We start from the raw sequence: 14,648 nt of genomic DNA on the forward strand, positions 1-14,648 counted from the left end.
TACTGTGAGACCTTCCAAAGTATGCATTATTTTCTGAGTGTTTTAATTGAAATCACTTGTAAATTAAATGAATAAAATAATTTTTTTCGTCACTACATACAAAAGGTTACATTAATCGTGATAATATACCCTTACGATATTCGATATCTATCTCATGAGATCTTGAAATTCGCATCCACAAATCTGGATAACCTGTTGAGAGACATTGTGATTTTTCCAATAGTATTCTCACCGTCGCGAGGAGGCGTTTAGAAAAATTTCTTTCTCTTGTAAACATCACAATGAAATCTTGTCTGCTTCAAACACCGCTCTAGATATATGCCTCTATACTTTACCTATATCAGAAATATGAGGACAAGAGTGACCACCAGTTTCATGATAAAAATGCATAAGACTGTCAAATTAACGTAAATTTGACTCCCAACAATTCTCAAGAAACAATAACTTCTGCATGCATCGCAAAATTGGTCCATAACATCAAATGAATACACGAATTCAAACAAGGAAGAATGTATTTACAACAGTCAGTATTGAGGTATCAGTTTGGTAGATTGAATATAAATAGGTCTGTTAGAAAAATTTCTAACATTTATGTAAAACTATATTTTTATTTGTTAAAAAAATCTGCAGCTCGCTGTCTCTGTGGAAGATTGAGAAGATTATCCGTCAGTATAATACCCCTCGATTGCCTCTGATTATCTGATGATTCTGGGGTTCTACTGGGTGTGTAAACCCTTGGTGTTAAGGTGAGGGTTTTTACTCCTATTGAGGGGGTCCTTGTGGGTGTCCTCCGTGGAGTGGGGGTGCTAATGATTTTCAATTTCTGTGTAGCCAGTCTTCTTGCTGCGGGTGACATAGAACTCAGACGATCAATTGTGGATAAACTCCGGGGTGAGGGCCTGAAATCAATTGAAAAAATTGCTGAAATTTCACTTTTTTATTCTTCTTCACTAGGCGGTCTAGCCTACTAATCTTTTCCTTCTCTTCCTCCTCCTCCTCCCCCCGATATGATCCCCAAATGACTCTACACACGAATAAAATTCGTGGAAAAACATAACAAATGCGCTAGAATTTTTTTTTAACAGCGCTGAGAGTGGTCACTAGATGGATGGGTGGCCGCGCGGGAATATCTCAGGAAAGAAGCATTGTTTGGAAAAAGTGGAAAGAGCATTTGGGAAAAACAAATATGCGGCAAAAAAACGGACCGAAGAAGTAAGAAACCGTAAAAACCTAAATGTATACGGTGAAATGGAATTTTAAAAAAGTAAAATTCTGACATAATTGAACATTATTTTATTTATTTATTTATTGATTCAGCATTAATTGTGTCAAGGTGTCAGGTGATATACCTTGAATAACAAAAAGTTTATAAACATGAGTAGATAAATTTCAAAACAGGAAACATCATCGATTCCAGGACGAGAATGTTGTTAATTTGAAAACCAGGAAGTTTTTGATTCAAAAACCCAACCATTTTTATTTCAAGAACCCAAAAGTTCTGAATTTTAAAATCAAGATTTTTTCCAAATACGAGAAAATGTGCGTTAAGGGGTAACAGAATGCCGCAAATTTTCCCAATTTTTGAATAAATTTCCTGCCAAAAGTTATCGATTTTTTTACCAAGCGAAGCACATTAATCTCCAGCCGGCGCCGATGAAGATCAATGTACTTTGGGTTCGGAAAATATTAATAACTTTGAATACAAAATTTGTTTGAAAATATCAAGGAAACGATGGCTTTCTGTTGCCCCTTAAGTCAAGTGCAGTTGTACTGGAATTAAGTAAGAACTACTGAGAATGGGAGCTTTTTTCTCTGCTTTTGAAGGAAAAATTTCTAAAAATATATTTCAGTTAGAAAAAATTTCAGTTAGATAAAATGACGGTCATGTGATGCAGAAATTTTCTAACTAAAGATGATGGTCTCAAATAATTTGTAAGCAAATTTATGTTAAACCATCTAGATGGATGTACAATGACGCTCACAACTAATTTCTGATTTGTGATAGTCATAAATTTACAAAAATATTTGGTCTGTATATATAAAAAATACCCGCGACATTCATTTCCAAGAGCGCATTAAGGCGATACAACATGCATTCAAATGAAAATTGATGAAGAAAAAAAGAAGTTGCATCTATATAGATGAAAAATGGCTATTTTTTCATGGCACATTGCGACTGTCATACGATGGATCATGTGTAGAAAAGTGAAATGCCCGTGATTTGCCCTTTCGGTCGGGTCAGGCGTAAATGGCCGGTTTCTGACTGTTTTCTGACCCTGACCGAATTTTGTATGCAAAATGACCGTCACAGTCATTTTTACTTCGATCATTTTTTGGATCATTTTTTGAGAATTCGATCGAAAAACTTGTTAGTAGAATTGAATTATTAACATTTGTTAATTATTATTAATGATCCCATTCTAAATGATACACTGTTGGAGAAGAAATGAAATTTAATGGACAATTGACTAGGAATTTTGAGGACAGTGCCACTGAACGTAATTTAAGGGGAAAAAAATCATGAAATTTTAGATTTCACTGCAACTTCGATAAAATTCCAAAATTTTAAGAAGCATGAAGACGATAATTCTTCAATTTATTTGAGTTTTCAATAAAAACATCAATATTTAGTGCCAAATTACCCTCAATCTTGAAATACTTGAAAATTCAAGAATATGTTTAAAATTTACAATTCTTATGGATTTGTCCCGAAATTCAGAATTTTTAATAACGAAATACCTTGAAATTTCAATGGACCTTAAATGTGATCAAAAAGTGTACTGGCAATCAGCTAAAAATTTTCAACAGTGTAGAAATCGCTGGACTAGTACTCAAAAATTGTCACAATTTATTCGGTCATTTCATACTTATGGCCAATCGTCTCTTTTTGTGTGACCACACGATCAAATTTTGGGCGCGGTAATTACCCGTTATGTAATTACCATTTTTGTCACTCACATCTTCAGTCACGTGACGCATTTGCATCTCTAATTTTAGTACAACAGAGTTGAAAAATTCCTGGATTACCACAGCAAACTAATAACGTTGTGTTCTGTGATGTTATTGTAAAGGAGGGTGGGGTAAAATCAAACAGCTGTAAAACGACTATTTGACACAATTCGAGCAAAAAAAAATTTTTTATCAACTTTTGTTTACTAACTGTTTTTTTTTATTATTGGGAGTTCTGGTGAGAATAATAATGTTTCATTCGTCCTATAATTCTATTGATTACAATTCAATTGATTAGATTAGGCAGATTCCACTTTTTTTTTTGATTCCATTAAAATTCACTATTACATTTTCCTTTTTCCCAATCTGGGCCTTCCTCTGGACTTTCGATTTTCCTGTTTCATTTTCTTTTGAATTAATCCATTGGCAAAATCTTCTTCGTTAATAAAAAAAAATTGTTGCTTAAATTGCATCAAACCGTCGTATTTTCGAATGTTTCATTTTGCCCCATTCTCTCCTAAAATTTAGGATTTCTCTCCTAGGAAGATACTTACGTTGCAAAAGATCGTCTCGCTGCTTCAAGAGCCTTGCTCTTTCTGTCCCTGTGCCTCTCCCCCGCCTTTTCCGCCAACTGCAGTGCAATTTTCTCCCTCTTCGGTGGCTCAGCCATCCTGAACGAAGGCCCCTGATTACTCCTGAACAAGGGTGTGTCTCCCCCGTCCAACCTGAATGGTGTCCCTTCAATCTGACCCCACGTCATGAAAGGACTGTCGCACTCTCCAGGCCTCGGACTTGGTGTAGCAACAAAACTGAATCCATTGACTCGAGGCGTTGGATTCCTCACAATTTCTTTTCCATCTACTCCTATTTTACCATCATTCGCCTTGGACTGCGACTTCGCCAACTCATTAATCGTCTCCTTATTCTGTTTCTCATTGAACGGATTGACTGTCAGCCTGGTGTTGTCATGCACCACCTCCTGCTTCCTCTTCGCCATTTCGACTTTCTCGTCTGGGGTCAATTCAACTCCATCTGGCACGTACATTATGTAGTTTTTATTCTTGTAACTCCAGGTGTCGAGTGAGAGAGGTTTTTTGGTTTTTCCATTTTCAATCGTCACTACTTTGTTGGCTTCAATGGCCAGTATCTTTGATTTCTCTTCGACGTCGTAGAGCCACGAATACTTTATCCTCTGTCTCTTCTCAGCCTCTTCCATCATCTCCTCGAAAGAGGCATTGTCTTCGCTGGTGTGAGTGCTCAAAAAACCATCTAATCCAATTTTATCCCTTATACCGGTCTCCAAGGCGCTCCCTGATTTTGTTATCACACTTTCCCTGTCTGACACGTCTCCAGGCTCCTCTCGGAGGGGTGTCTCAAAGGTCGCAGGACTCGAAACTCTCTCGGTTGCAGGACGACCGGAACTATATTTTTCGTACAACTCACGCATCTTCTTCACGTCGTTCTGCTCCAAAGCCTCCAAGTAATCATTCTGCGCTTTCAGTTTTTCCAAGTCAGGAAAGAAGTCTCGCTCGATGATTTTGCCCATACGCTCGACGTACGCATCTTCGTCGAGGATTTTCGCTTTGAATTTTTTCGATCGCAGAGGGGTTCCACTTGGTTTCTTGAAGATCTGAAGGTCGTGGTTGTTGCGGGCTACTTCCAGGGCTTGAAAACCCGGAGTACTCGCTGGAGAATCCATGAGACGAATTGAGGTTAGACACTGGTTATTTTGTTTTCATCTTATTTCACAGCACGAGCTTTGTTGATACTTCTACTCTTGATGTGTCTCAATTAATTGAACAGGTTGAGAGTAAATGTATTCAATACTGAGTAATTAATTGATTCAGCTGAGTTTTTTGAGTATTTCGTTTTTATGACACAAAACATTGGGGCTGGGACACTGAAAATAGTGGAGGATCGGAGCGAACTGGATGTTTTGTCCTATGAAATTTGACAGCACGGGCGGCGTCTCCAGGAAGCTTTTGCTCATTCTGTACTCGGGTACTGTTTTATCGACAGTGCTCGCTCCCAAGGAAGTGGCGACATCTTCAATTAGGGAAGGGTGAGGCAATATCAGTAGCGAAGCGGTAAAATGGTTCAAGTCAACTTAGCTCTCAGCTGATTTTTGGAGGAATAGCTCCGAATCTAAAGACGATAGAGAAATTTCCGTAATTACCTTGTTCGTAGCCCTCAATTCGCTCTGCAGAAAAGGTTATGACAAAAATTTTGCTATTTGCCTTAGATTCCGAGATATTCACTGAAATCTGATCAATAGTCAAAATCGACTAGAACCGTTTTACCGCTTCGCTAGTAATATGGACACCAGATTTAAATAAGGAGTTGCATTGGATCAAATCTACTGTTCCGACTTCATTTGAAGTTTATAAAAACAAACACATTGCCATAAGGCTACGACGTAGGAGTTGTAAGATAATGCAAAAACGGGGTAAAATGGACACTTGGATTTCTTCCTCAATTTTTTATGTTTCAACAAAGTTATCCAATTTTTAAAACCCTAGTCATGACTGCGATTTTCAGATTGAAAAAAAAATCGTTTTTGACTTTTGTCGTGGAGATGGCGAAGCAATTTTTACTTGCTCATTTATCTTCCCCTCCCCCCATTGTTTTATGACGATTTCCTTTGTAAATAGAAAAGTAGCCATCTTACGAAGTTCGCAAACGGACAAAAGGTCAGCTGTGTAGGGCGTGCAATTGTTCATTAAAAAAAAAAAATTATTTCAAAATTATTTCAATAGTAAAACAGGAAATCCAAAGCTACTCTATATTTCATACTTCAGTACAAAATTTAATAGAGTTGAAGTTTATTTGCTAATATCTCTCCCAACTCTGATTTCTCTCTGAATCTGATTTTCCACGATTCTGTAGGAAAATGTCTGTTGAAAATTTTTATGATTAAAAGTTGAATAGGACCAACTTTTTTGAGTGTCAATTTTAGCCCACTCTTGAATAATTTTTCGATTGTAGACTTTGCCGCGAAGCAATTTTTTTGTATCAGACGATAAAAGTATTTTCTGACAAATGTGATTACATAAAAATAATCCTTGTGAGCCTAATGATGAAATCCTCTATTACTAATCTTTAATCGCTTAAATCTCGGAGTGATTGCTTTTTAAAGGAATTATGGCGGGGTCAGGGGGAATTTGAAAAAAGCAGAGAATTGAATAAAAATGATTAAATTTTGATTAAATATTTCAATCATGTTTTTTTATTTTCATTGTAAAGATGAATTTTATATGTTATGAGTTGTCCGTATGATGAAATGAGCGCTGTTCGGTTGTTCCGTAATGAAGTGGGATGATGAATTCGATGAAAAAGTTCCATTTTTGCACTTATCCTAGTTTACTATTTCGCTACAGAATTGTTCCGTGTTGATTAGTGGTAGAGTCAATTTTACCTACTTTTCGTGATAAATTTCACCCTTCAGAGCCATTTGAACGCAGTTTAAGAGGCGAAGACGCTATTTTTTACACACCTGCACGGATAATTCGTACTTTATTCCCTGATAAGCGGGAGGAAAGTGAGTACTTTCCGCTCTAGGGTGGAAAGTATTCACTTTCCTCCTGCTCATCAGAAAGCAAAGAACAAACTTTTCTTTGCATGCATGTTAAAAATAGCATGTGTACCCTGAGTGGGGAAAACACGACTTTCCGCCCTTACACACAATATACTAATTTTCATATTTTTTTTTCTCCGTGATCCTACTGATATAATCAATCATTTCCGTCCAAGTTGCTACTGTATTTCTTGGGATAGAGAAAACAAGAGGAAGTACGTCGACTAAAACTTTCTCCCAATTAAAAGGTTAAAAAGAAATTTAACAGTTGCAAATGACGAGTTATATTCTGGTGGAAGTATTCGCCGGATTGTCTGTTGGACGAAAAGGCACAAGGGAGAGTAACGCCGCATAAGATACTTGGAGTAGCCAAAGTGACTTGAGCTACGAGAGAGGTGTTGGGGTGCAGTGTTGACAGACATATGAGGATTCCAGCGGCGAGATCGGATATGCGCGCCGACTACCCAACACCCGAATGCTAACCCTGTATATATCCGTGAAAAATCACATTTTCACAGTGGAGAATATTCAAAGATCCACATTGGGACACTCTTCCTCACGAGTCAATCAAAAAACTTCACTCATTCTATTCGTTTACTTCTCTCCTTAAATTTCTCGAAAGAATCATTGAGACAAAATACGGAGAATTGTTGGCGGAACACTGTCAACTCAAACGTCTCACTTATACTGCGAGACTAAATTACGACAGACCCAGAGAGAGAAAAAGCGAGTAACCTTTTTTTTTCTCTCCCTTCGTTATTTACATCACGGCTAAGGTAAACTTTTCGTTGGGATCTTTGCACCCGTTCAGCGTCTGTCTTCGAGTCACATATCCGTGACGATTGATATCTTCCGTCCTCCTTCGTAAAGAATTCTTTTTTATCCTCCAACTTTCGTTCATTCATCCGAAGAATGTGATAATTACAGACGTATACTTTTGACTCCAAACAATTTTTACTGAACAAGCTGACAGCTTCCAATCCCCCAAAAAATCCCCTCAGACAAACGTGCACTTGCCTTCAGCCTCGAGAATAGATTAATTGACAAATTAATCTATGAATTTTTCATTAAATTAATATTAAATTAATTTTTTATGATTAAATTACATAAAAAATCAAATGCATCAAAAGTAAAATGAAATTACGATTGAAAGAGGAATATATGAATATGAAAGTTTGTAGAGAGATTTTTCAGAGACGTTAAATACTGAGGCCGTATGAGCATAACTCGGGACCGAGATGGCTTTGTGCGGAGAGGTGCAGGCGTACTTTAGAGTAAACATCCTCTCAGCAATTGATACGTTGGCAACGTCAATCCGAAAGTAGCCTAACAGCCTAAAGTTTAGGCACTAAACAAATGACAGAAAGAACTAGACCGTACCGGCAATTCTGTATACGAAAAATTGCCTCCAAATTTCAAAAGGTTTTTTCTATTTTTTTCGGAAAGGATAGTCCAAAAGGAGAAAAATGAGCGCAAACGAAGCTCTCTAACTCAGTTTTATTGGCTGAGATATTGAAGATTGACTTTTTTTTCTTCTGAAAACGTTTTTTTTGCAATTCTAATTACGAGCCACTAAGAATAACGAAAAAATTTGAACTTATAGATTTTATCGCAAATTTTCTCCGCTTTTCGAAAAAAAATGTTGTTTTTTAGGTATCTGTGTATTTTGGAATGGCAAACTCTAAAAGAAAGTTTCATACGGTCATCAATTTCTTGGTCAGGACCTTTCTTGTAGGGAAGGATGACGCCTGCAAAAATGGCCAATACAAAAATCCCTCTATATATCTCCTTTGCATTCCGCGATATAGTTCAAAAAATAATTTTTTCGGATTTGAGTGCCACATGTCGTTTCATGTCTTCTCCCCTGAATTAAGATTTGTGCTGGGTTATGATATTCAGGAGACTTAATTTCGACTAATCATTGCTCAATGAATCGTAAAAATGAAGGTAATTTTCCCGGATTTTATTAATTTTTCGAAATGTGTACATCGTTGGTGTTCTATCATCGATTACACCTATGAAAAAATCCTATAGGAATTTTCTATACGAATTGCGTATAGAAATACTATAGGATTTCCATATATCATATTCGGATATTTCTATACAAATATTTTCTATACGAATTATTTCTCTACATGAATTTTTTCATAAATTTTTGTTTCCCTACGAAAGATGTCTAAACACTCCAGAGAAAAATGTAGAAAGATGTTGCAACTCCATAGGAAATGTTTCTATACATGTGGCAATGGGTCGTATAGGATCAAACCTGTAGATATCGTATAGAAATAATTTGTATAAAAAATATCCGTATAGAAATATCCGAATATCATATACGAAAATCCTATAGAAATTCTATACGTAATCCGTATAGAAGATTTCTATACAATTTTTTCCTACGTGTGCAAGCGACTTATTTTCTCACCCAATTAAATTCTCACCCAATTATGATTTAAAATATTCTTCCCCCTCCTGATTGCAAGGGACCTAGAACCACTAAATATTATTCATCAATTTTTTTTTCATTCTATTTTTTTTTCTCTTTTCATTAAGAAAATCAAACAAAAAAATTTGAAAAATTTTGAGCCGAGGAAATTTTATAGAAACTATTTCAATAGAGAAAACTGTATAGAAAAATCAAATTCTTTTGACTTTTTCAATAGAAAATTTTCTATTGAAGATTTCAATAGAATCGGCCAAAAACTAATAGAAAGTTCACTAGAAATCCAGTAGAATTGTAAAAAACCGTGTAAAAAAGTTCTAACGTTGGGGCAATGTTGGCTACCAACATTGGGGTAATGATGGCCGCTAGTGTTGAGGCAATGTTAAATGCAATGAATCATAAAATTAAATTAAAAATACATCTGCACAAAAATTCAATTCGGGAGCAAATTGTCAATTAATTAGCAAAAATATATTAACTTTGTTGCGACATTTGTTTTTCTCGAGGAGATTTTTGTGGAACATTTTATCCGGGGGACAAGTTATTTTACTATACCATCGAATAGAAGTCAGATGGAAATATCATTTCACTTTGAATGTATATGCGCAGAAAAAAACAATTATTTATCTCGACAGTAAATTAGACTTTTTAATTTCTTTTTATAAACTTGATGACAAGAAGCAAAAAGATATGAACGTCCAGAGAAAAAATCAAAATAAATGCCAAAGAGTTTGAATGTTTTGGTTTAAAGGCACTCACGAAGCGTAAAACATAAACATGAGAGGTGCGATTTGACGTACAAGCGAGAGGAAAAACCACTCTGGCTGTCCTTATACCCTTTACGTTGGGATATAGACTGTTTGGTAGGCTGCTTTGAGATTCTCAAAAGAGGAAGAGTACAGTGACTGTGGATGTGGATGCGGAGGCTGGAATCTGTAAATCTGTCATTGCGGCCATATCCGTGGTGCGAGTCTCACACTGGCGTCGCGATGCTTGCCAGGATACCAGAAATCTTTTTCCCAAAATTGTTTTTCCTTCTTTCTTTCACTCATTCAACTACCCAAAGATCACTATCCTCAGTCGTTTCTTGTTTGCTCTGTTTAGTCTTTTTATATGAAAATTGCTCTAGTGTCAACTATGTTTTACCAACCGGAACCAAATGGTCGCGGAAATGCAACTCAGCGCGATGGTACATTCTTACAAAACGATGAAAATAATTTTCAAAGACGCGTTATGATTCAGAGTCTCGTTTGAGCCCAAAAACTCTTACTTATGTAGAGGAGAGTGCGGTAAAATGGACAGCAGGGTTAAATGGAATAGCAGAGTAAACGCCGTAAGAAAAAAAAATTCATGGACAGACTACTAATTTTCAGGACAGTGACACTTAATGCGATTTAGGGGGAAAAAATCATGAAATTTCAGGTTTCACTGAAAATCTAGTAAAATTCATTTTTTCCCCCTAATCGCATTCAGTATCACCATCCATGAAATTTTTTTTTCTAATAGTGTGTACCATTACAATCTTCAACTACTCGAAACAACCATTTTCACAACCATTATGAAGAAACGACCAAAAAGTATATTTAAAAGAAAAATTATTTTCCCATAATTCATTCAATATTCAAGGCCACAGAATTTTAACTTGATTCTTCGAATTCTGATGAATATTAAAAAAAAAATTTACATAGGATGAAAATTGTGATGTTATTTTTTTCACGGTTAATCATTTTTCGGGTGTTGATCTCAAATTACGACATTTTTTTTGCGCAATGATCTTTATATATTAAAAATACAGTTTCTTTTGATCTTAAAAAGATCGACAAAAATATCAAGAAAGTTTCTTCATATAAGATACTTGTATTTGCAGTGCGGAATATTTTCAAAAATTTGTGCACGTCTTGTCCTTAATCTCTTTGTTGGAATGTTATACTTACTCGTTCAATTACTATTCTCTAATGACTGAAAGAAAAAAAATCTGAGAACGAATAATTGAAACTCGGAACCTCGAATTTTACACAATTATAGTATCGCTGAGTGAAAACTATTTTCTACGAAATCTCAGTGCATTTTGTTTCCTCGAATTAGGGGGAGGATCATGATGACGGATTCACGGGTCTCGTGGGTGCATCTACCGAGGACAACATCACACAATCGGTGGAGGAGTGTGCGTAAAAACGAAAGGAAGAAGAAAAAATGTCCATCCGCACATAAGTTTGTGGAATGCACTTTTGCACGATTCATTTGTCACAGAAAGCAAATAAAATAAAAAATTTATTGGGCTGACGGTTCTACATATGATTTTTTGTTGAATACATGTTAAAGAGTCAAAACCCTCAATTTCCGAGAACTTCCATGTGAATATAAATGGTACATTGCGGAAGGGCCAATTCCGGTGAATGAAAGACCATCAATGCAACGTATTATTTGATTGTTCATTCTTTAACTGCAGTATCCATCAGCAAGGTCAGCAACAATGCCGTAGATTGTTGTTGTTTGACGTGAGAGACCGTTCGCGTGAGGATGACCTACTTTAATCCAACTTTTTGTTTGCATCACGTAATATTACATACCTCACGAAAATTCGACACCTCAAATGAAACCCTTCAATGGACGGACTTTATAAATTCAAGGCTAAAAAGTGAAATTTTTCACTTGAATGAACCAACACACTTTCTTTTTTTTCATTTTTTTGGGTATGTTTTTTAAATTTGATTTTTGTAATCTTCACTTACACACATGTAACATGGCAGAATGAACCGAAAGGTTCCAATGCATATCAGTAATAAGCTTTCGGCTATGACACTTCTTGAACCTTCGGCAGAATAGGGAAGCTGCATGAAGTTTTTTCAATTTTCTAATCTCAAGTTTAGGACCTGAATAATCCATTTTTCATTCTCAAATGTTCGAAATATTGCTCATTAATTTGTGACGAAGCAGGTCGTCTACAAAGCAAGTTAATTTTTTTGAAAAATAAATTTTGGGATCAACAAGACTTCCTTCTGAGGCAAATTTTACGTTAGAAGGAAACTCTAAATTTATCTATATTTTTCTCTCGAATTCTCATCATTTTATCATCCCCAACATGATGGTTTCCTGGACAACGGACATGGAATTTGCCAGGCCAATCGTCTAAGCACCTGGGAAGAGGAAAGGATGATGGTCTCCTTCACCGAGGCCCATACGTTTTAAATGGAGCCTTGGAGATGCGGGTACAACGCTCATTCACTGATAGAATGATTCATTTATTCCAAACGAAATTCGTTAACTATTAACGAATGGTAGAGTTGAATATGACCAAATGAATATTCGTTAATAGTTAACGAATGGTTCACTTGAATGGCGAAAGTCAAGTCAAACAAGGCTCCTCAAATATACATTCGTTAACTATTAACGAATGAACATTTGGTGGGACCGAATAGACCCTAACCTCCAACCAAAATCCATTCGTTAACAATAACTACTCCGTTCTATCAGTGTTCAGAGCAATAAGACGACCGGTGTCGCCTACCGAGGATGATCCTGGGGAACGACATGGAGGAATGATTTCTCCACGACCAGGAAGGCGATCAACGGGAAATCAGCGACGGAAAAATTCGTGAAACCAATGAGGAATTCATAGAATTCAAGAAAAAATATTTGAAAACGAAAATGACGATACTACGTTCAATTGAAAATTATCAAAATTGTATAGATTTGAATTTAATCGAAAAAATTATTTGTAAGCATCATTTTGAAGTACCTTGAGATGTTAGGGGAAATGAGTTGCGTGATTCGTTGTTTGTACACTAGCCGGCGACATATGCGGACGCGTCTTTGTTTCCGATCAGCTAGATTAGCGTTAATTTGACTTTCGTTGAGTTAAATTTTCCATATTATTGCGGTCCTGCCTGAGAGAAACGGAGTATTCAGTCACAGCAGGTAGGCTAAACCGAAATTGAACAAAAATAAGGGAAAAGTGGAGGAAAAATCTAAGAATTAAAATACTCTCGAGATAGAAGCGTCACATCCATTGAGAGCTAGAAGGGAGTCGATTTACGACGTCCATTTCAATCATTTATCGACGTATTTATAGAAAATCTGTTGAAGTTCAATTTTGTTCGCATAAATTTGTATAAGATCTTGAGTTTAGGCTAAAGTAATCTGACCGACAATACTCGGAACTATTATAGCGTTCACGGAGAGAAATTTTCTAGAAAAATTCTAGTACGAGTACTGGAAAAAATCACAATCCACCGTCTGTGAAAAATTCTAGTGCTGTTAAGGTAAAATTTCTTGGTATTTCTTGTAAAATTTCTGGGGACTTCTGTGAAATTTTCACAGAAATACTGGGAAAAATTCACGTTTTCCCCAATAAAATTTCTAGTGACGGCAGTGGAATTTTTTCCTGGCCGTCACTTTGCGCCTCCTTTCCCGTGCTAGCGCTAAAATTTTTCTAAAAAATTTCTCTCCGTGTTTTCCTTGCAAAAACTATCATTCTAACTTGTATTCAACTTTTCTATTATTTTTGTAAATATTTTCTAAACATTTCTAACACTTAAAAAACATCAAATTTTTCTGTTACTACGATATTTTTGAGAAATTATTCTGATTATTTTTCCAATCCAAATATCGGGCAATATAATTGACCCATTAGACATCACGTGGTACAAGCTACAGGGTTTTCAACTGATAATTTTTTGATAATTTTCTCTGGTAGTTGCTATATAAAAAACAAAACATCATGCAGTCGAATTAACCCCTCGTCAAACTGACAGATTGAATTCAATTGTGGTAATCCGAGGATTTTTATTCGAAATGAGTGTTAATTATACAATTTTCGTTTCTCAATTGTGAGTTTCGTCTCATGGTCTAATTATATTGCCCAACATTTGGATTGGAAAAATAATCCCCCGAATACCACACGAGCTTCAAAATTAATCGGGCATTTTCCTCAAGGTTCCCTGCATACAAACGAAGTCGTCAAGTTTTTCAGGAAAAATCACTCGTGCTTCGCACTCGTGATTTTTTAACCTGAAAAACTTGACTCCTTCGTTTGTTTGCAACGAACCTATCGGAAAAGACCCGATAATTTTGAAGCTCTTCTAGTATTACAAGTGAATAACGAAGAACACAGAGTGGAGGTATCGTCCCTCCTCCCCCTTGAGATATTGGACGAGTCCAAATGAAGTATACTCTGAGCTACGGTAGGTGATTGATAATAATTGTTAAGACTAATTGAATTTGGAGGGTGTCGATGCCTTCCGTTGTAATAAAACATCGACTGGCGCCCATACGAGCTTTGTAGGTAATAAAGTTGAAGTAAATTTCTGGTTTTTAGAGGTCTGGAACCATTTCTGTCTCCCGAACCCAAAAATTATTTTGTCGGGACGAAAACTCAACTCGTCACAAATTAATAATTAATTATTGAAAGTTGAAGATTTCAAATGCTTTGAAATCACTAATGACGTCATGCAGACGGTCGAGCGCTGGACCAATTACAGAATGGTTCGGGCCGACCTAACCCAATGGCGGATGACTCGCTTCGCTCAGTTAAATTGCGGTTTTCGGGCCTAACGACAAAAAATATTCTTCGACGTGGAAAATTTCCTACCTCATATGATTACAGAACTTGCCTTCGGCTCGTCCTGTAACTTCATATTCGCCAGAAAAGTTCCTCACGGCCTAGTGTTGAAATGTACTATTTTG

General features: G+C 36.3%; 1 protein-coding gene across 1 annotated transcript; it reads right to left on the reverse strand.

Annotated features, from left to right (window-relative positions):
- Nucleotides 1–494: 494 nt before the first annotated feature.
- LOC107038775 (splicing factor ESS-2 homolog) lies at nt 495–4,881 on the reverse strand. The gene is made up of 2 exons (XM_015258039.1): nt 3,504–4,881; nt 495–899 (listed from the first exon to the last, which is right to left on the reverse strand). Exons 1-2 carry the CDS (start codon nt 4,646–4,648, stop codon nt 608–610), a joined length of 1,437 nt encoding a protein of 478 aa, XP_015113525.1. The 5' UTR covers nt 4,649–4,881; the 3' UTR covers nt 495–607.
- Between the last annotated feature and the right edge of the window lie 9,767 nt (nt 4,882–14,648).

This window comes from Diachasma alloeum, unplaced genomic scaffold (assembly GCF_001412515.2).
Source record: "Diachasma alloeum isolate Michigan unplaced genomic scaffold, Dall2.0 Dall_scaffold_00178, whole genome shotgun sequence".
NCBI lineage: Eukaryota > Metazoa > Arthropoda > Insecta > Hymenoptera > Braconidae > Diachasma > Diachasma alloeum.

Bases quoted from the DNA above. Each gene is read 5' to 3' on its own strand.
- LOC107038775 (XM_015258039.1), bottom strand. From the start codon at position 4,648: ATGGATTCTCCAGCGAGTACTCCGGGTTTTCAAGCCCTGGAAGTAGCC. The intron at 900-3,503 runs GTAAGTATCTTC...AATTGATTTCAG, and splicing joins GCGAGACGATCTTTTGCAAC to GCCCTCACCCCGGAGTTTAT.